We start from the raw sequence: 19,357 nt of genomic DNA on the forward strand, positions 1-19,357 counted from the left end.
GTCAGCAAAGAGCCCGATGCGGGGCTCGAACCCACAAACCACGAGACCGTGACCTGATCTGAAGTCGGACGCTTAACCGACTGAGCCACCCAGGAGCCCCTAAAATTTTGTTAATGTTTATTTTTGAGGAAGAGAGAGAGAGACAGAGGGCGAGCAGGGAAGGGGCAGAGAGAGAGGGAGACACAGAGTCCAAAGCAGGCTCCGGACTCTGTGCTGACAGCACAGAGCCAGACGCGGGGCTCCAACTCACGAGCTGTGAGATCATGACCTGAGCTGAAGTTGGACGCTTAACCGACTGAGCCACCCAGATGCCCCTAAATAAACTTTAAAATAAAATACATTTCTCTCTTTCCTCCCTGTTGACTTTGCTGCTCTGACACCCTGATCGGTTCTTTAACAGCACTTACAAACTTTGTGGTTCTATATTCATTTCTTTGGTGCTTGTTTATAGGCTGTCTCCCCACACTGCTAATTCCATAGAGGACAAAGGTCCCGTTTTGCCCACCGTTGTATCCTCAGGACCTGGCACGAAGTAGGTGGTGCATAAGTCGTGGTCAATGAGCAAAAGGTAGCCAGTGTCCCGGTGACAGCGATGCCATCAGAGCCCGTCCAGAGACTGTCCCCACACCATCAAAGTGCTCCCCAAGCCCTTCCTTCAGGCTCCAGTCTCTACCATAAATCCTCCTGTTCCCGGATTCATCTAGGGCTCATTTCAGTAAAGGACAAAGGAAAAGGGGCCATATCACCAAAATCTCTATTCAGGTTGATGACAGCATGAGTGGATTGAAGACTTACCGGGAAAAATGGATGAGAGAGGGGGAATGCCAGGAGACGGGGCAGAGCACGTGCAAGCCTGGGGGAGGGACAGCGTGTGGGGACCCGGGCAGCCAGCAGGGCGTGCCCCTCTTCTCGTCTCTGGTCCCTTAGATAAGACAGTTGTTTGCCCATGCTCCCACCCCACACATAGTCCCTTCCTTTGTAGCATGTCCCGCCAGGAGAATGTGCCACCCCAGGACTTTTGGTCAAGGATCTCTAATTCCCTAAGGGACTTCATAAATACCATCCTGATCGGGGCTCCAGGAGGTAAGGAGAGGCAACAGAAGCCACTGCATAGGAGGCAACGAGGGTGGAAATCAGGAGCGGAGGTAGAGATACAAATAATAGACATCTGCTGCCGGCCGAGAGGGCCTTGGCATTGGGGCAGGGGTGGGGGGGGGGGTCTGTGTTTATTGGAGTCTCCCCGGTGTTAAGTTTTGGGCCCTGGCCTGAGCCTCTTTCCCAGCGCCTGTAGGCAGAGCACACAGGAGCCTGCCGCACGGGAACCACGGGGTATGCCCGTGCTGCCTGGACTCTGGCCCCTGGTGGTGACACTTTAACCAGCACACACAACTGCTCCCTAGCCCCGTGCCTCGTGCCTCGGCCACAGACAGTGTGGGGCAGACACCCAGAGACAGGAGGGCACCCGGGAGCATGGAGGGTGCGGCTGGACGTGGGGCTCCTCTGGGCTGGGCCGGGTCAAGCTCCGGGGACCCTGGGACCAGAGTAGCATTGAAGGGGCTGGGGAACTCAGAGGAGGGGCTCGGGAAGTCCACCAATTGGAAGGAAGAAAACGGGAACCTTAGGAAAGGGGACTGGGTGATTCTGGACAATGAGCAGCCAGTGTGGACCAGAGATGGTGATGGGCCGAGGCTGAGGGAAGTCAGCAGCTGAAGGGCGGGAGGTCGGGGTTGTGAGGGCAGGCCGGAGTGGGTCAGACCCGGACACGCATCCCATCTCTGTTACTTAGAAGTTCTATGATCTGGGGCAACTTATTTAATCTTCCTCAACCCCTGTCTCCTTCTCTGGAAAATGGGGACACTTGTAGAGCACGTAACGGTACTCGCTCCACAGGATCCTTGGAACTAGGTAGGATAATGCATGTAGAGTGCCCAGGCCCGAGGAAGGACCCCGGGAAACCTGGAGCGCTCAGGGCGGGAGCGCAGCGCTGGGATGAAGGGGGGGGGGTGGTGAGGCGGGGGCCCACACAGCCCTCTTCTGCTGCAGGGCCAGCCGGGTACCTACGGCGGGTCAGCGGGGCCCACCTGGCCCGCGAGCTGGGCACCGCCTTCTTCGAGCGGCAGCAGCTGTCGGCCGCCATGGCGGACACCTTCCTGGAGCACCTGTGCCTGCTGGACATCGACTCGGAGCCCGTGGCCGCCCGCAGTACCTGCATCATCGCCACCATCGGTAAGCAACCCCCCCCCCCCCCAGCCTCCCGGACCTCAGGCCGGGTCATTCATTCAACAGATACTTGTTGAGGCTTGGTAGCCAAGGTGTCAGGCCCAGGCCCTGGGGGTAGATCAGCGAAGCAGACAAAGATCCCGACCCCTGGGGAGCTGACAACCCAGCTGGGTGAGACAATAAATACTAACTGTAGGGGCCCCGGGGTGACCCAGTCAGTTAAGCTAACCGTCCAACTCTTGCAGGTCACGATCTCCCAGCTTCTGGGTTCGAGCCCTACATGGGGCCCTGCGCTGTTGCAGAGCCTGCTTGGGATTCTGTCTCTCCTTCGCTCTGACCCTCTGCCACGGGTGCTCTTTTTCTCTCTCTCTCAAAATAATAAAAATGGAAAAAGGCTAAACATAATAACTTAAAAAGGAGTAAATATTTAGCACGTGAAAAAGTGATAAGAACAATGGAAAAAAGAAAAATGGAGTGGAGGAAGGGACCCAAGGGCGGGGGGTGGGGGGCCAGGCTGCCGTCCCAAGCGGGGAGAAGATCAGATCTGCGCAGAGACGGAAGGAGATGTGAGGAGGGCGGTGTCTGTGGCGGGTGGGGGAGAGTTCCAGACCAGGGGGCAGCCAGCACACAGGCCCTGAGTCAAAGAGGCTGGGACGGTTAGAAGACATCAAGGGGAGAGTGGCCGGATGAAGGTATTGTAGAGAGAAGAAGGCCATGTAGGGCCTGGTAGCCACTGTCACAGTCTGAGTGGGGTCCCCCCACCCAGAGAAGTGGGAAACGACAGCCCAGCAATGAGCAGAATGACTGGTCTCCCACTGCACTAGGGCCGCCCTGGCTGTACTGGGGAGACTGGGGTGGCGGTGGGGCTGAAGAAGGAATCAGAGAGGAGTCAACTAGAAGGTCCCATTATCAACTGAGCAGGAAAGACGGTGGAGGAGAGGTTTTGAGGGGAGGAGATAGGAGCTCGCTAGGGGCGGGGGAGTTTGAGGGGCACAGAGTCAACCAGAAACACAGGTCTGGGTTTGGGGCAGGGTCCGAGTGGCAGATATAAATGTGGGAGGTGCCAGCATCTAGATGGCATTTGAAGCCACCAGACTACCACCAAGGGAGCAAAGAGAATCAGGCATCTGATGTGAAGGGCGAGGGGGAGGGGGGAGCAACAGAGGCAGAGAAGGAGCTGCCGCCCCTGGAGCTGGAAGCCAGGAGGGGCGCGTCCTGGAAGCCACGTGAGGACGCGTGTCAGGTGCTGCCGAGGGGCCAGTGGCCGCATTTAGCGACACCGAGGTTCCCGGTGACCCTGGCAGGAAGAGGTGCCGGCGAGGCGGGAGGCCAGCGCCGACTGGAGCCCGAACAAGGAAGAACAGGGGGCGGGGGGGGGGGGGGGGAGGACCAGAGGCAGCGAGCTCCGAGAACTCCTGCGACGAGTTGTTCTTCAAAGGAGAGCAAGGAGACAGGGCTGGAGCCGGAGGGGAACTGGGGCTCAGAGGGTCTTTGGTGATGAAACCGAGAACACAGGCTTCCATGCTGATGGGAACGCTCCAGTAGAGAGGAGAGCACGGATGGCTCGGGCTGGGGAGGTCGGCAGAGCGGGGAGGGGGGCAGGGCAGCTCGCTCGGGCCTAGAAGGCCTCTCGGCTCCAAAGGCCCAGACGGACCCCAAATGCCCGACCCGGCAGCCGTCTCCTGCCGTGCCCCCTCCCGCGCCGGGGGACCCCCGCCCTGCAGCACCTACATCGCCGCCCGGCTGAGGACGCTCCCCTCCGAGCCCCCCACAGCGCCCCCACCCCCGGGAGGCAGGTGTTGGCTGCAGAGGGAAGCAGAGCTGCTGACGGGGGAGTAGAGGCTGCTCAGGGAATAAAGGTCGGGTCTCCGGCCTCCCGTGGCGCGGTGATGGGTTTGCTGCCCCCCCCACCCCCACCCCGGCTTTGGAAAGAAGGTCGCCTGAGCGGATCCCCGCTTCCAGGGCCGGCCTCGCAGTCGGTGGAGCGCCTCAAGGAGATGATCAAGGCCGGGATGAACATTGCGCGCCTCAACTTCTCGCACGGCTCCCATGAGGTGCGGGGCGGGGCGGGGCGGGGCCGGGTGGGCGGGGCCAAGGCCTGCGCGGGACGGGGTGGGGGGGGCGCCCTGGCGACCTTCCCCTGAAACGCCCGCTCGCTGGTCCGCAGTACCACGCTCAGTCCATCGCCAACATCCGGGAGGCCGTGCAGAGCTTTGCAACTTCTCCGCTCAGCTACCGACCCGTGGCCATCGCTCTGGACACCAAGGGACCCGAGATACGCACCGGGGTCCTGCAGGGGGTGAGAGGGGCGGGGCTTGGGGCGGGGCCGGGGGTGGGGGGGCCCGGGGGCGGGTCTCACGGCCCCTCTGGCCCCGCCCCTAGGGCCCCGAGACCGAAGTGGAGCTAGTGAAGGGCTCCCGGGTGCTGGTGACCGTGGACCCGGCGTTCCGGACGCGGGGGGACGCGAACACCGTGTGGGTAGACTACCCCAATATCGTCAAGGTCGTGTCGGTGGGGAGCCGTATCTACATAGACGACGGGCTCATCTCCCTCCAGGTGCAGAAAATCGGTGCGGATGGGCCTCCGCCCCAGCCGCGGGGACGCGGGGTGCGCTCCTTCTCCCTGGCCCCCTCGCCTCGCCTCGTAGACCCGCCGCCCCCGCCCCTGGCCAGCGCCCTCCCCCACCCGTCCCCGGAGCCCCCGGGGTCCAGGCTTGAGGGCTCAACCCGGGTTGGGGCCGGACTGCCGGGTTCGTCGTCCCTCCCACGGACGCCCACCGGTGCCTGTTCCGTGCACGGCCCAGGCCCCAAGGTGGCCAGACAATAGGACACGGGTTCCTGATTTCCTGGGGGCCCAAGCCCCGTGCCCCCCCTCCACGACTCTGCCCCCGGCTCGCCCCTGACCTACGCTGGCTCTTTCCATGCCTGCAGGCCCGGAGGGGCTGGAGACCCACGTGGAGAACGGCGGCGTCCTGGGCAGCCGCAAGGGCGTGAACCTGCCCGGAGCCCAGGTGGACCTGCCGGGGCTGTCCGAGCAGGATGCCCGGGACCTGCGCTTCGGGGTGGAGCATGAGGTAGACATCGTGTTTGCCTCCTTTGTGCGGAAAGCCAGTGACGTGGCTGCCATCCGGGAAGTTCTGGGGCCGGAAGGACGGAACATCAAGATCATTAGCAAAATCGAGAACCACGAAGGCGTGAAGAGGTGAGGCTTGGTCCCTGTCCCCACCAGGCCCCAGCCGTCCCCAAAGCCCTGCCTCTTCTCCAGCCTGCCTCTCCCTGGCGTCTCCTGGCCCTTCCTCAGCCCTGACGCCCCAACCGCCCAGGTTTGATGAGATCCTGGAGGTGAGCGACGGCATCATGGTGGCTCGAGGAGACCTGGGCATCGAGATCCCACCTGAGAAGGTTTTCCTGGCTCAGAAGATGATGATCGGACGCTGCAACCTGGCGGGCAAGCCTGTTGTGTGTGCCACGCAGGTCTGGAGTGAGCCCTCGGGGGCCCCGCGCGTTCTCTGGGCTGGGGGAGGGTGAACATCCTCACCTTCGGTCTCTAGCACATTTTGCCGTCCAGTGTTTGATCCTCAAGCGACCGAGCTGGGAAGAGACACTGTGAGCCCGCGTTTTGAGACGAGGAAACGGGACAGCCAGAGGCACACAGTTCGTGGCTGTGACCCTGGCTTTCAGGGCCCTCTGAGAGTGGCAGAGAAGTAGCTCGGGCAGGGACCCCAGGCAGAGTGTGACTGCTACAGCTCTGACGCCCAGATGTCCCCCAGATGCTGGAGAGCATGATCGCCAAGCCCCGGCCGACTCGGGCAGAGACGAGCGACGTGGCAAACGCTGTGCTGGACGGGGCGGACTGCATCATGCTGTCGGGGGAGACCGCCAAGGGCAAATTTCCCGTGGAGGCAGTAAAGATGCAGCACGCGGTAGGGGGCGCCCCGCCGAGACAGATGCGCGGGAAGCCCCGCCCCTTCCGGGCTCCAGCGCCTCGCCCCGCCTGACCTCCACGTGTTCGCAGATCGCCCGGGAGGCCGAGGCTGCCATCTACCACCGGCAGCTGTTTGAGGAGCTGCGCCGGGTGGCGCCCCTGAGCCGGGATCCCACTGAGGTCACTGCCATCGGCGCGGTGGAGGCCTCCTTCAAGTGCTGTGCTGCTGCCATTGTCGTGCTGAGCAAGTCTGGCCGGTAAGGAGGACGCCGGCAGCACCGAGAGAGAGCTTTGGGTCGGGGGCACACTGGGACGGGCCCCGGGCCTGGGTTCGGCCTTGTCATCAGGGACGAAGGATAGAATTCTGGGGCCAGAGCAGAGGGAGCTCCAGGAGAGCGGGAGGCCAGCGGGGGCGGGCCTTGGGCACGGCAGGAACTGTGCTAGTGAGCTCCAGGGAGCCGGAAGGGCAGTGTGACATCACTGGGCACATTGGCTTCCAGGCCATCTGGGCATCTGGGGCCCCTGAGCAAGTCCTCTACATTCACCCCACAAAGCCTTACAGTGCTGAGTGTTCCAGAAGGTCCCAGAAGGTTTTAGTTCAAGTCTTTGCTCTCAAATCGGCCCTGAGACCTCGGGTAAGTCACCCAGGCTCTATAGACCACTTTTTCTCGTGGAGTCGTCAGGATTAACAAGAGACGTTTGTGAGTTAAGTACGATAGGGTTTCATGTTTCTCCAGAAGTTTCTTATTATCTGCCTTGACATATCCTTCATTGCGTCTTATCTTCCTTGTGTGGTAAGAAGGGCAGGCATTCTTATGCCCATTTTACAGGTGAGAAAAACAAGGCCCGGAGGTATATGATGACTTACCCAGGGCCACACAGCTTGTTTGTGACACCTGGGACCAGAACCCCAACTCTTGTTTCCTGGCTCACTACTGCCTCACTGTTCTGAGACCTTCTCCACCTCCTGCAGCTCAGCACAGCTGCTGTCTCGGTACCGACCTCGGGCAATGGTCATTGCCGTCACCCGCTCTGCCCAGGCTGCCCGGCAGGCCCACCTGTTCCGAGGGGTCTTCCCCGTGCTCTACAGTAAACCTCCAGAGGCCATCTGGGCAGACGACGTGGATCACCGGGTCCAATTTGGCATTGAGAGTGGTGAGCCACCTCGGTTTCCTCCCCACCCAGCCCTAGGTCTGTGTCATCAGGCCCCCGACCCCACTTTCCACACCCACTCGAAGGGCCTCGCCTCCCTCCTCTGGTCCCAGATTTTCCCTGAGAAGGTCACTAAGACACCGGGCTATTTGGGCCTCCGGGGGCCAGGGGACACACTGAGGAGGGCAGTGGGAGAGGGGTCGGCCCAGCCGCCGCTGCTGGAGCTGGATGGGACGTAAGGAGTAAGAGGTGAGAGTACAAGGGGGACCCCGTCCCCCCAGCTGTGTGGCTGTGAGCATACTCTGTCTCCTCCCGGGGGCGTGGCAGCACTGGCAGCAGGCCCAGTACTGAGCCGCCCGGCCCGCACACCCGCGGCGGCCACACTCTCTGTGGCGCCACCTATGGGACACTGTGCACTGGAGGAGACGGAGGGTGGCGGCTGGTTCTCACTGTGGGGCTGGCCAGCGTCCCCCAACGGCTGATGGTCATCTTCCTCCCGCACCCCTGCTAGGAAAGCTCCATGGCTTCCTCCGCGTTGGGGACCTGGTGATTGTGGTGACAGGCTGGCGACCTGGCTCTGGCTACACCAACATCATGCGGGTGCTGAGCGTGTCCTGAGATGCCGTGCCCCGCTGACACAGCCCAACCCGGACCCCCACCCCCTCCGCCCCACACCCCTACGGCCCCACGGCCGTCTTCTCTGCTCTCCTCCCTCCCTGCCTAGGCCACATCTGCCATCCAGCCCCATCCCAGGGTGCCCCTTCCCCGCTCCATTTCACGCAGGCCCCTTAAGTCTGTGTCCAATTAAGCACTGGCCATCTGGAAGCACCAGTCCTCCCGTCCCTGCACCCAATGCTCTCAGCCTAAGATGCTCTGAGCCTTTAATCCTAGCTTAACTGGTTAATTCTATTCCTCTGGGCTTCCCATACTGGGGTGGGGGGGGGGGTTGCAGGGAGGAGGGGAACAGGGCCATCATGTCCACCGTCTCCACAAAGTCACCATTTAAAAAATGTTCCATATCCATGCAGTCTGATACCCTCAGTGTGGCCCTCATGCATCTCCTGGGGAGAATGCCACCTCTTTCCTCACCGTGACACGGTGACGTCAAAGCACCACCGTTCTGGGAGAAACTGGGGTAGACCAGTGCCGGGGAGCACAGAGAGCCGCGTGGGCTCATCCCGTCACTGTCCTCACCAGTAGGCCGCTCCCTGGCTGTTCTCATGCCCACCTCCTGCCTTGCTGGGTCAGAGGCCCCGCTGCTTCCTCCTGCACCCAGACATTCCTTCCTGCCCACCTTGGTCCCCACACAAACCAGGAGCCAAGACAAGTATCTCTAGTTTCTTTCTAAACCCAGCTGTTTGGGAGTGATTCTAAAACCCAGGACTCTTCACCCAAGAGAAGGATGACTTAGGGTCCTGGCCCTGCATTCTCTGCTACTGTAGAGCAGATGTGGGGCCTGGGACGTGGGGTAAGGGGTTCCCCTTGTGCCTGTGAAGGCAAAGGTACTGAAGGGCCTGCCCTTCCCCAGGCTTGGATGTCTCGGGTCCTCCCCTTACTCTCTCACCAATGGTAAACTCTAAACTCCGAACAAAACCCTTAAAAGTAGCAAGAGTCCACCCTTCTGCAGCTCCCTGTAGGGAGAGGGCTCAATATTGCTGCCTGCTGATAGAGCTGAGCGAGGACCCTATAAGGACAGGGAGGGAGGGAGGGATAACGGAATGGCTGAATAAAATGAATTAATGATAAATAAAACTAGCAAATGAATAAATACAATTATTACATGATTGAATAAATAAGAATAAACAAGGAAGGGAGGAAGGAAAGAAAAAAATGGCCACCTAAGGATTCAGCCGCTTGCCCCCCACCTGGGGGATCCAGGCTGGCACATTAAATAGGGACGTGCCAACCGTCCCTTGGCCTCAAGGGGGACACCACTGGGGTAGGGAAGAGGCTGCTCCCAGTTTACAAAGACAGTTGTACCACAGGGACAGAAGGTGCAGTGAACTTGACAGGAGACAGGTGTTCCCACAGTAGTGTGGGGGGGGGGGGCAGGAGGTATGGAGGGGGAGGGGCCACACGCGGCAGTGATGGTGGGTGCCCACGCTGGGGAGCCAAGACATCTGTTGACAGAAGCGGAGGCACAGGTGACTGGCAGTGCCCGGCTGTGCCAGGGAGACAGAAGTCAACCCACAGCAGGTGGTTCCTGCGGGGTCAAGGGCAGGGAAACAGAGACATCTAGTTGCTTGGCAGTGATAGGGGGCGGGGGGGGACAAGGACTTGTGCTTCGTGAGGCGGGGGCCTGGGGCTGAGCCTGCGCCTGGCAGGACTATCGCAGGAGAAACCCTGCTCGGAGGCCTCAGAGTCACTTCTACTTGGCAGTGAGGACATGTAGCACCTGGCACAGTGTCTTGAATGTGGTAGGCGCTCAGTACATTTGATGAACGGGTGAGTGGATTAGGAGGATGTCAGACAGGCTGCAGGGTGCCCGAGCTGAGGACAGAGGCCATCTCCTGGGGAGATATTCCCACAGGGCCGTGTTTCGGGTCTCCCTGACCTTCCCCAAGAGGCATCTGCCCTCGGGCGCGCACTGGCGCACCCAAGAGCTTACCCAAGGGTTTCACATGTTGGCAGAGAGCTGGGGGCCCCGGGGGGCAGCTGGCTCAGGTGCTGATGGCCTGGGCGACTGAGCTGTCCCTGGCAGCTTGGCCAGGAGTCCTGAGGAGGACAGGCGTTCACTTCCCGAGCCCTTACGCCCAGGAGAGCCGTCACCAGCTGCCCGTTGAGGCAGAGAGGGTTGGGAGGCGGAGAGGGGACGGCCCCGAAGTCCTAGTCGCCGTCCACCTCCTCCTGGGGGGGGACCCAGCAAGGACACCTGGGAGCGCCCTGCCCGGGACAGGCTGGCATGAAGGGTTCGGGCAGGTGGGGCAGGCAGGCGGGAGGTGGATGCCCACGGGCCCCGGGCCAGCAGAGGGCCGGCTCGGACGGGCACTAGTGGGGAGGCCGGGGAGCCTGCTGAGCGTCGGGCAGAGCGAGCGAGGAGGGTAGCTGGAGAGTCAGGGGAGAGGGGCAGAGGGCCCCGCTGGTGAGTCAGGGCGATGGCCACACTGGAGGTCACGGCGGCCGCCTGCAGAGGCGCGTGCACCAGGGGCTCCCACAGCACTGGCTTTCCGCTGAGCCGAGCTCCTGTGCCCGGGGCTAGGCCCCGAACGCCCCGGGCCATGTCCCGGTCGTGCTGCACCAAGTGCTGCTCCATGGTGCCCCCGCTGCTGCCCGGACTTGGTTCGGAGCGTTTCCGCTGCAGGACAGAATTCTTCTTGCCTAGAAATGGTCCCGGGAGGGAGAGAGTGGAGATGGGGAAGGAGTCCAAGCTGGAGGTCGGGTATCAAAGAGCAGGGGCATAAGGAGATGAACTCGGAGGACGGCAGCGGGTGAGGGATGGGAAGGAGAGGACGGGGATGGGGGGAGGGGGTGGAGGTTGGGAGGCAGGGGTGGAGAAGGAGGGTCAGGGATGAGAGGATGTCTCTGAGAGGGCGAGAGGGAAGGAGGACTCGGCACAGAGACACGGGGCCATCTCTCCAGGGGCGGGGGACACTGCGCCGGAGGCCTCGCGGGGCATTTGCCCGGAATGGCGCGGGCCGGGGCGTGATGCCGAAGCGCCGGAGCCTGGGCCCTGGGAGGTTGGGGGCCCCTCGCGGGGGAGGCGGGGCGGGGACGCGGCCAGGACCCGGGGCAGACAGGCTGGACGAGCCTCACCGATGCGGCGCAGCCGGTCCATGGCTACCGTCTCGAAGGCCCGGCGCATCATGGGGAACTCTTCCAGCACGGCGTTGAAGTGGTCCACGCTGAGCGAGTACAGGCGGCAGTAGGTGTCGGCGCGCACGCTGGCCGTGCGCCGGCCCCGCGTCAGCAGACAGATCTCTGTCCAAGTCGGGAAGAGGCCCTCAGGACCGCGGTCCCCAGAACGCCCTCTCACCGGGCCCGCGGCAGCTGACCTGGCCCCCTCCCTGCCCGGGGCCAAGGCCCTGAGACGCCCCAAGCATCGTCTCCCTCCATCCTTCTCACTCTCTCCAGATTAAAGCTGGCACACAGGTGGGCATTGCTGGCTCCGTTATGCCAGTCATTTCCATTCCCGGCCACCTCCTCTGCTCTGGTCCGAGGGGCAGGCCTGGGGCAGTGCCCTCTGTGTACCTGCCCCTCCCACCCCTTTGCGTGAAGTCCAAGGGCAACCCAGAAGGAGAAAAGCAGTGCCAAAGGGCAAAGGGCATCCAGGGATGCTAGCGAGCAGGGGTGGTTTGGGGCCTGAGAGAGGACATCTGGTGGGGTGGCCCCCACTGACGCAGCCTGGGTCCCGGGACCCTCCCCACAGGGCACCCCACCAGGGAACCGTCCAACTCAAGCCCCTGGAACAGTATGGCTCGATTCCTGTCTTTCCTTCGTCTCCTAGGGTCCCCAGACTTCACCGCTTGAGGGTCTTAGAAGGCCCAGTGGCCCAGGAACTTTCCCCACCCCCGCCCCGCTGCTACCAATCAGAATCTCTTAGGAAGCTATTTAAAGCCACAGAGCTCCAGGCCCCAGGCCCAGAGATTCTGACTCAGGAGGCCTAGGGAAGGGCTAGAAGTCTTGGACTCTGCACACAGCCAGGCAGGAACAGTGATCCAGGGGAGCAACTGCCCTCCGTCCCCTGCTCCAGTCCCCCCACCCTCCCTGAGGCCTGCTGACCCCCAAAGTAGGATCCATCGGTGAGGCGGGTGTCCCGGGCACCGCGCGCCAGCACGCTGAGCAGCCCGTGCTGTATGAAGTACATCTTCCTGCCCACGGAGCCCTCGCGCACCACGAGGTCCCCTGGCTGGAAGACCTCAAAGTGCAGCTTGGTGAGCACCGCTGTGACGAAGCTGGGGTCGGCGTGGGCGAACAGCGGCATGTGGGCCACCAGGCCGCGGCAGGTGAAGTTAATGATCTCCTGGGCAGGGGAGGGGCCTGTCAGGCAGGCTGCGCCCCCTCCCCCGAGGTGCCCCCATCGAGCTCATCTGTCTCCAGAGGCCCCACCCCTGGGGTCATGATCTGCCAAAGGATGGGGATGCTTCAGTGGGCCTGGGACCATCCCTGCACTCCTGCCTCCAGAGCTCTCCCCCGTAATCCCCCGCAGGACCGTGCCCCCCAAACAGAGATCCCTGCAGGCCCTCCCCGCGTATCCTTCACCCCCGTAAGACCTTCAAGAAAGACCCTAATCCCTAAAAGCCCCCCCCCCCCACCAAGGCCTGGCCTCCCATGAGGCCCTCCGCAGGCCCCGCTCCCTATAGGTGCACCTGCTGACCAGGAGCCCGTACCCCAGACGGCACCTCAGAAGCCCCGGTCCTTGCACAGCCCCCTCCGGGGCCCAGTCCCACCTCCCGAAGCGGCTCGCTCAGCTCGCCCAGGATGCTCTCTTCGTCGAACATCTTGCCCTGGTAGCGGTGCTCGTAGTACTCGTGGATGCGCTGCCGAGTGTCGGCGGGCAGCTTGTGGAAGGCCATGTACTGCTCAACCTGCTTGTACTGGGGGGCGGGCGACGGCAGTGGGTGAGAGGGTGCAGAGACACGCGTGGCGCAGGAGCAGTGGCGGGGTACGTGTGGAAGAAAGATCACAGACACAGGCCAGACCCGGAGGGGTGAGACATGGAGACAGAGGGGGTACAGAAGGACATGTGGGTAACAGTGGATACGGGGAGCACACACAGCACAGTGACAGGAAAGTCCAGACATGGGCAGGGGAGGGGCCCAGGGACAGGGACATAGGGCCAAACAAGGAAGAAGTTACACACAAACGGACACAGGGCAGGGAAGGACACGGAGACCCAACAGGAGCATGAGCACAGGCCTCAAGTTGAGCTACCCAGCCCCTAGCCCCCCTGCAGGCCCACCCCTTCCTTCTCCTGCCCCTGCTCACCTTCTCCTGGTACTGACGTCGGGAAGAGTCCAGGGACTGGATGAGGGCGGTGGCATGGCCGATGAACATGGCGTAGCACGTGGCGCCCACGATCATGCTGAGCATGGTGAGCCAGACGTCGGGCATGCCGACAGGTGCCTGCTGCCCGTAGCCAATGCACAGCATGTGGCTCATGGCCTTGAACAGGGCGTGGGAGTACTGGCGTCCCCACGAGTGGTTCTGGAGGGCAGAGTGTACTGCACAGCTGGGCACAGCCTCCTCAGAGCCTCCTTGTCCTCCTGCCCCCCCGCCTTCCCTCTCTGGCGGTCCTTCTGTGTGCCCCTTTCTGCTTCAGACTGGCCTCCCAGGAGGCACTTCAGTTTGGTTCTGGGGGCCTCTCCGCAGCCTGGGGCGGGGGGGTCCGTTTTGCCTAGGTTTCCTGCCCTGCCTGCTCCCTCCAACACAAAAGCACTTCCTGTAGGTAGCCTCCCCCACCCTCAGCTCCCCACCTCCTCGCTCGGCAGCTCCCGTCTCCGGCCCCAGTGCTCGGCCCCGCTACTCAAGCACAAGAGCCCTTCGAGGGCCCGGAAGGCAGAGTCGTGGGAGTCCTCACCGCCATGTGGTTGATGGAGACCCAGCAGTCAGGGGGGAAGTCCTGCAGCATGGGGACCAGGAACTGCAGGCAGCCGTCCCAGTGACACAGCAGCAGCATCATCCCGATGAGGTTGAAGATGCGAACCACCGCGCTCGCCAGGTCATAGGTCATGTGAAAGATCTGAGGATTCCGAGGAACGGCGGCTGTGGACAGGACCCCTCCCCGCCGGTCCTCCTCTATTCCTGGCCTTGCCAATTCTCTCCTTGAACTTCTTTCTAGCCCCAGCCCCCATGGATCTTTAAAATGCACTATTATTCGTTTGCACAGAGCTCTACAGCACACACATACAGCTAATACAGAGTTGGCTGTGTTACTACTCTCTGATCTTACAGAGAGGGAATCGATGCCAGTCACGTGCCCAGAATCACACACAGTGTCACAGCAGAAACTCAAAAAAATCTGCACAAGCTGCCCAGGCTGTGCCCACTGGAAAAGAGGAGAGAGGGCATGCCCGGTGTCATGTCCTCGGGGCACGTGTGCGAGGATTCATGCCAACAGCCCCCTTCCCTCCAGTAACACTCACAGAAAACACGCTGACAACTTACTATGTCCCAGGCACTGTTCTAGGAGGTATTAAGTTACAGGTATTATTTCCTTTTATCCTTATGATACACCTCATGTGTAAGTATATTTAACATTTTCATCTTCTAGAAGAGGAAAACCAAGTCTCCTATAGCGTATAGTAAACTGGGATACGATCACAAGCAAAGAAACTGCAGAGCCCACACTCTGCACCCCTAAATCCTGCTCCCCTGCCGCTGGAACTCCAATGTCTCCCACTCCCTCCTTCCAGAGTCCAGCTAACCTGCAAGCGCTCCTCCAGCCTCTGCGCTCCGCCCTCCTCACCTCCGGGTGTGTGTGGGGGGGTACCCCCTGAACCCTCACTCTGCCCCTGCTACTGACCCACCCACTTTGGAGGCAGCCCACCCAGCCGCCTCACCCCGTAGCATCACCAGGAGCCCCACCCATAGCGCCGTCCCGGAGGGGCCTGCGAGCCCCCCTGCCCACCTCCCTGCCCCACCTCCTCCCACTGGTGTATGTAGCGGATGAGGCGGGAGAGGCGGAGCAGCCGCAGGAGGCTGAGGATCTTGGTGAAGCGCACAATGCGTAGGGCCCGCGCTGTTTTGTAGACCTCGGCGTCCAGTCGTGGCTCCAGCTCCACCACCAGGAAGATGTAATCCACGGGGATGGAGGAGATGAGGTCGACCAGGAACCAGGTGCGCAGGTAGCGAGACCGGATGGCGCGAGGGGCCAGCAGGATTTCAGCACCCTCCTCTACCACGATGCCTGTGCGGAAGTTGAGTACCAGATCCAACAGGAAGAAAGTGTCAGAGAGGACATTGAAGACGATCCAAGGTGGGGAGTTCTCCTCCTTGAAGAAGGTGATGCCCACAGGCAGCACAATGAGGTTCCCCACCATCAGCAGGAGCATGATCAGGTCCCAGTAAAACCTAAGGTGGGGGTGGGGTGGGGAGGAAGGCCAGGATGACACTTCACCAGCCACCAGACAAACGGCAGATAGTCTGATACAGCCAAGAGCGGGCAAGGATTACCGAATAACGGGATGGCCACTTACAGCTGGCGGGAATGTAAACTGGGACCACCATTTGGGAAGCCAGTTTGCTATTATCTAGTAAAGCTAAACATTTGCATTCCCTGCCACCCAGCAATTCCATTAGGAGCATACACACGCTCAAGGGAAATATGTGCTCCAGGAGATGTATACAGAAATGTTCATAGCAGCATTGGATCTGGAAATGACCCACACGTCCATCCGTAGAAAAATGCAGATAAATAAGATAAACACAGTAGGTGAATAGACTGTGGTATACTCACGCCCCAGAATAATAGACAACCCTGACACCACCCAACGGCAGCCTCATGCTGAATCTTGCAAATTCAATGTTGAACAAAACGAGAAATAAAAGGATACACAGTGGATGAGTTCACTTGTACAGAGTTCAAAAACAGGCAAGACTAAACTGCAGTATTTAGCAATTCACAGAAAAGTGGTAAAACTATGAAGAAAAGTAAGAAAATGAGTGCCTCAGAAGTTAGAAAAGTAGGTTGCGGAAAGGACTGTGGGAGCAGTAAGGATGCTTTGGGGTGCCAGCAACCTAGCCTCTCCTGACCTGGATGGTCGTTACAGGGGGGTGTGCCTTGGCATGACATATACACATGTGTGTGCACGTAGACGTATATATATGTATGTATACACACACGTGCGTTTTGAATATATATGCAGCATGATGTATCATTATACACTATCCTACCCAGATGCCTGCTATACACACGCACCTACTATATGTATACATCCTCGCTGTATACATGTACATACGTACAGATACATATACCTGCTTAATACATATGATATATATGTAATATCGTGTACATGATTTATGTCACTATATTATATATCTTAAAGTAAAATAAAAAAATAAACTACCCTGTGCTAACCTCCCAGGAGTGTTGAAAACACACACACTGAGACAATGGATACGATAGTGCCGTACAAGCACTGGTTGGTTTTATGACTCACCCACCTTTTGTTCCCAGATTTCTGAAGAGGTTGCTGCTGCTTCCATCTCAGCTCTCTGCCCATTCCTAGTCTAGGCTTTCACGCCCTCCCCGGCCCTCCGCACCCCACCCCTCCTTCCCTTCCCAACCCAGCTGGACCCATCGTTCCTGGTTCTCTGCTGGGATCTGCTCATCTGTGTCAGGGTATGGGGAGGGGGGGAGTCTGTTCTGCCTCCCATCCGAACTGAGCTTTTTAGGGATGCCCCACCCCCCTCCCCAGCACCTCAGACAGGGTTGCACATAGAGAAGCTCCACAGGAGATCCTGAGGCAGCGCAGCGAAAAGCTCTGCATGCCTTTCCTTCCCTAATCTCCCTGTGCCTGCTGGCGCTCTGGCCAAGCCCAGACAAGGGCACTGGCAGGGGAGAGCCACACTGCTGTGGTGAAAGTGTGGAAAGGAGAGGTCGGGAGGAAGCTAGCGAAGCTTTCATGCAGAGAAGTCTGAAGTGGTTAAAAACAGCGTTAGCTAGAGTGGTTTAATTCCAGGACACACCTAATTGCAGTATCAAGTCAGGACTCAGCCCTTTCTGACTCTGACTACAAAATCAATCTCTTCAGCTTCTAAAAGAAGCACAGGGGTCCCCAAAGCCAGGTCTCCAGGAAGCCCCTCAGACCGTGTGCTTTCCATCAACAACAAATCCTTGACCCCCCCCCCTTCCCCTCCCTCCTGGGCCACTGGAGAGTCCTGTACTGTGTGCTGAGAGCAGAGGGGAGGGGAGGGAGGGGAGGAGAAAGGAGGGGAGGGGAGGAGAAAGGAGGGGATGGGAGCGGAGAGGAGGGGGGGAGAGGGGAGGGGAGGGATGGGGAGGGGAGGGGAGGGGAGAGGAGAGGGCTCGCCCAGCCATGGAGCATCTTCACAGCCTGACTCACAGGCAGTCACAAGCTTAGCGGGTGATGCAGTAGAGAAGACAGAGAAGCGGCATGATAATACACAGCTTCTGGGGACACATCTGCGGGTAAAATGGGGGGGGGGATCACAGGAGGCTAAAACAGGTGCACTGGTGGGGTAGGGATGAGGCAGTAAAGAAGAGGGGAGAGAAAGGAACAATGGGAGAAAGAGGAACATTTAGGGAGTATGTATGTCTGTGGGTTCAAAATGATGTCCAGGTCTCCAATTGTGTTTCCAGGCTCCTGATCCACACCTCATCTTTCCTGCTCATTTTGCTCCCCACCTGAGGTGCTTTGGACACACTGTTGCCTCATCCAAAAGCTGTCCTTCATTTCCCCCAAGGACAGAGCTGCTCTCCTCCCCTAGCGACCTTGATGTAGAGGTACAGCCTGACGGGGACTGTGAAATGGCCCCACCTCCACCCTCGGTCCCTCTGATAGGCACCTGGGAGGGTGCCCCTGCCGTTGCTTCCTCAATCGCCGGGAGTCCCGGCCCTGCCCCGCTACATCCCGCCTTCAGCACCAGGGACAGCGGCAAGAACCGCAGCCGGGACATCCCCGGCCCGCGCCCCGCCGGCGTCTCTATTTTTCCTGGTAGTCGGCCCTGTTGAACTAGGCAGGTGCTGGGGGTAGGAGACAGCAGAGCTCGGTTTCCCCCTCAGGCTGACCCCGAGCCTTGGAACATGGCATAATTTCCCAGATCCCCAGCCGGCAGGACTGCAGGAGGCAGTCGTCCCTAACTCCAGTAGTCTCTGTGGTCCAGGTGGAGTTCTGGATTCCTGAAACGGTAAACCCAGGTCTCTGGTGTCTCCTCTGGTGTCAAGTCACTGAAGACCTCCGGCTGGGGATCCCTCGCCCAAGAATTCCCAGGCTAGACTGGGGGAAGTGACTCTGTTGTCCCACCCAAGGACCCCCGGGCCGGAAACGAAGAGTCTGTAGAGGGTGAGGCGTGCCCTGCCTCCGTGTCGCGGCCCATGGGGGTGGGATCTGTGTCCCCCGCCCTCCTTGCTGGGGCCCCAGTACCGGAAGTCGCTGTAGGGGTGGATGATCCAGGCCCCCGCTGACTTGACCCTCTCCTGCTCGATTTCCACTGCCTTGTGGCTGCCGAACACGCGAAGGGAGAACTTGTTGACCGTGGGCTGGAGCAGCGTCCCGAGTTGCCTTCTCTTGGGCTCGGGCCCAGACCCGGGCAGCGGTCCCGAGGCCGCGGTCACAGGCGCCGGAGCAGCCAGAGGCGCCGCTTCCAGCCCAGGGGTCGCCCGTTCGCCAGCTCCCGTAGTCGGCCGCTGCTCTGCCTCCATGATGCCCGGTGGCTTACACGCTTGGTGTCCTAGACCCTGCCGCGGCCATCCGGGACGCCGACCCCTCCCGGAGCAGGAGCCGGCGCAGCCCGGCGGGCTCCGAGCTGCCGGCTTGCGGGGCGGAGGGGGTGTGTGCGCCAGACTCGCGGGCGGGAGGCAGGCGGCGGGTTGCGCGGCGCCCCCTGGCGGGAGCCTCCCCAGGAGAGGGCGGGGCCAAGGAAGCCCGCCTCCAGGGAAGACTCCGGCATGGGCGTGGCCTAGCAGATGGGGGCGGGCCCCCAAGTAAGGGAGGAAGACGCAGGGAAACACAGCCGGAGTCACGAAGGGGGCGTGATCTGGTGTTGATGAGCTCTTAGCCAATGAGGTATAGGGAGGCGGAGCCGTCCGTGAATGGCGGGAAAAGCGGACGCTGGTTGTAGATCCCGAAGTCTCCGGAGGGCGAGGAATTGGGGACCAAAGAAGAGGTGGGGAACGGTCACTCCAATTCACGGACTTCCTGCATTTCACTGTCTTCCTCTCAGCACTCTCCTAGACATACTCCTTTCTTCTCGTCTTCTCCATATTCCTCCTAGTATTTCATTTGCAAATTCATACTGCTAACTTTCAGCAAGAGTGACTGCGGATACAAAGTTGAATACAAAAGTCCCGCTGTAAAGCCAAGCTCAGCTGTGCCCGTATGCAGACAGAACAAGGAGACTGCGGTGCTGTGTGATGTTCAGTGCTAGAAGTTCCCAAACA

At 60.5% G+C, this 19,357-nt stretch overlaps 2 protein-coding genes and 1 long non-coding RNA gene across 4 annotated transcripts; 1 reads left to right on the forward strand and 2 right to left on the reverse strand.

Moving 5' to 3' along the window:
* Positions 1–898: 898 nt before the first annotated feature.
* PKLR (pyruvate kinase L/R) lies at positions 899–8,239 on the forward strand. Of its 2 annotated transcripts, none has more exons than XM_042976677.1 (11): positions 899–1,083; positions 2,044–2,226; positions 4,183–4,274; positions 4,388–4,519; positions 4,603–4,789; positions 5,151–5,421; positions 5,543–5,693; positions 5,990–6,142; positions 6,235–6,401; positions 7,118–7,299; positions 7,808–8,239. In XM_042976677.1, exons 1-11 carry the CDS (start codon positions 984–986, stop codon positions 7,912–7,914), a joined length of 1,725 nt encoding a protein of 574 aa, XP_042832611.1. In that variant the 5' UTR covers positions 899–983; the 3' UTR covers positions 7,915–8,239. The 2 variants fall into 2 exon arrangements, with proteins under 2 accessions (XP_042832611.1, XP_042832610.1); XM_042976676.1 differs by lacking the exon at positions 899–1,083 and adding an exon at positions 1,794–1,905.
* LOC122235963 lies at positions 4,367–6,183 on the reverse strand. The gene is made up of 3 exons (XR_006214128.1): positions 5,758–6,183; positions 5,128–5,356; positions 4,367–4,510 (listed from the first exon to the last, which is right to left on the reverse strand). It is a non-coding gene; the product is annotated as an uncharacterized LOC122235963 (long non-coding RNA).
* Positions 8,240–9,056: 817 nt separating the features above from the next.
* HCN3 (hyperpolarization activated cyclic nucleotide gated potassium channel 3) lies at positions 9,057–18,619 on the reverse strand. The gene is made up of 8 exons (XM_042976862.1): positions 18,342–18,619; positions 14,877–15,306; positions 13,814–13,975; positions 13,222–13,440; positions 12,684–12,830; positions 12,016–12,256; positions 11,050–11,214; positions 9,057–10,614 (listed from the first exon to the last, which is right to left on the reverse strand). Exons 1-8 carry the CDS (start codon positions 18,617–18,619, stop codon positions 9,914–9,916), a joined length of 2,343 nt encoding a protein of 780 aa, XP_042832796.1. The 3' UTR covers positions 9,057–9,913.
* Positions 18,620–19,357: the final 738 nt, after the last annotated feature.

Source organism: Panthera tigris, chromosome F3 (genome assembly GCF_018350195.1).
Source record: "Panthera tigris isolate Pti1 chromosome F3, P.tigris_Pti1_mat1.1, whole genome shotgun sequence".
NCBI classification, from domain to species: Eukaryota; Metazoa; Chordata; class Mammalia; order Carnivora; family Felidae; genus Panthera; species Panthera tigris.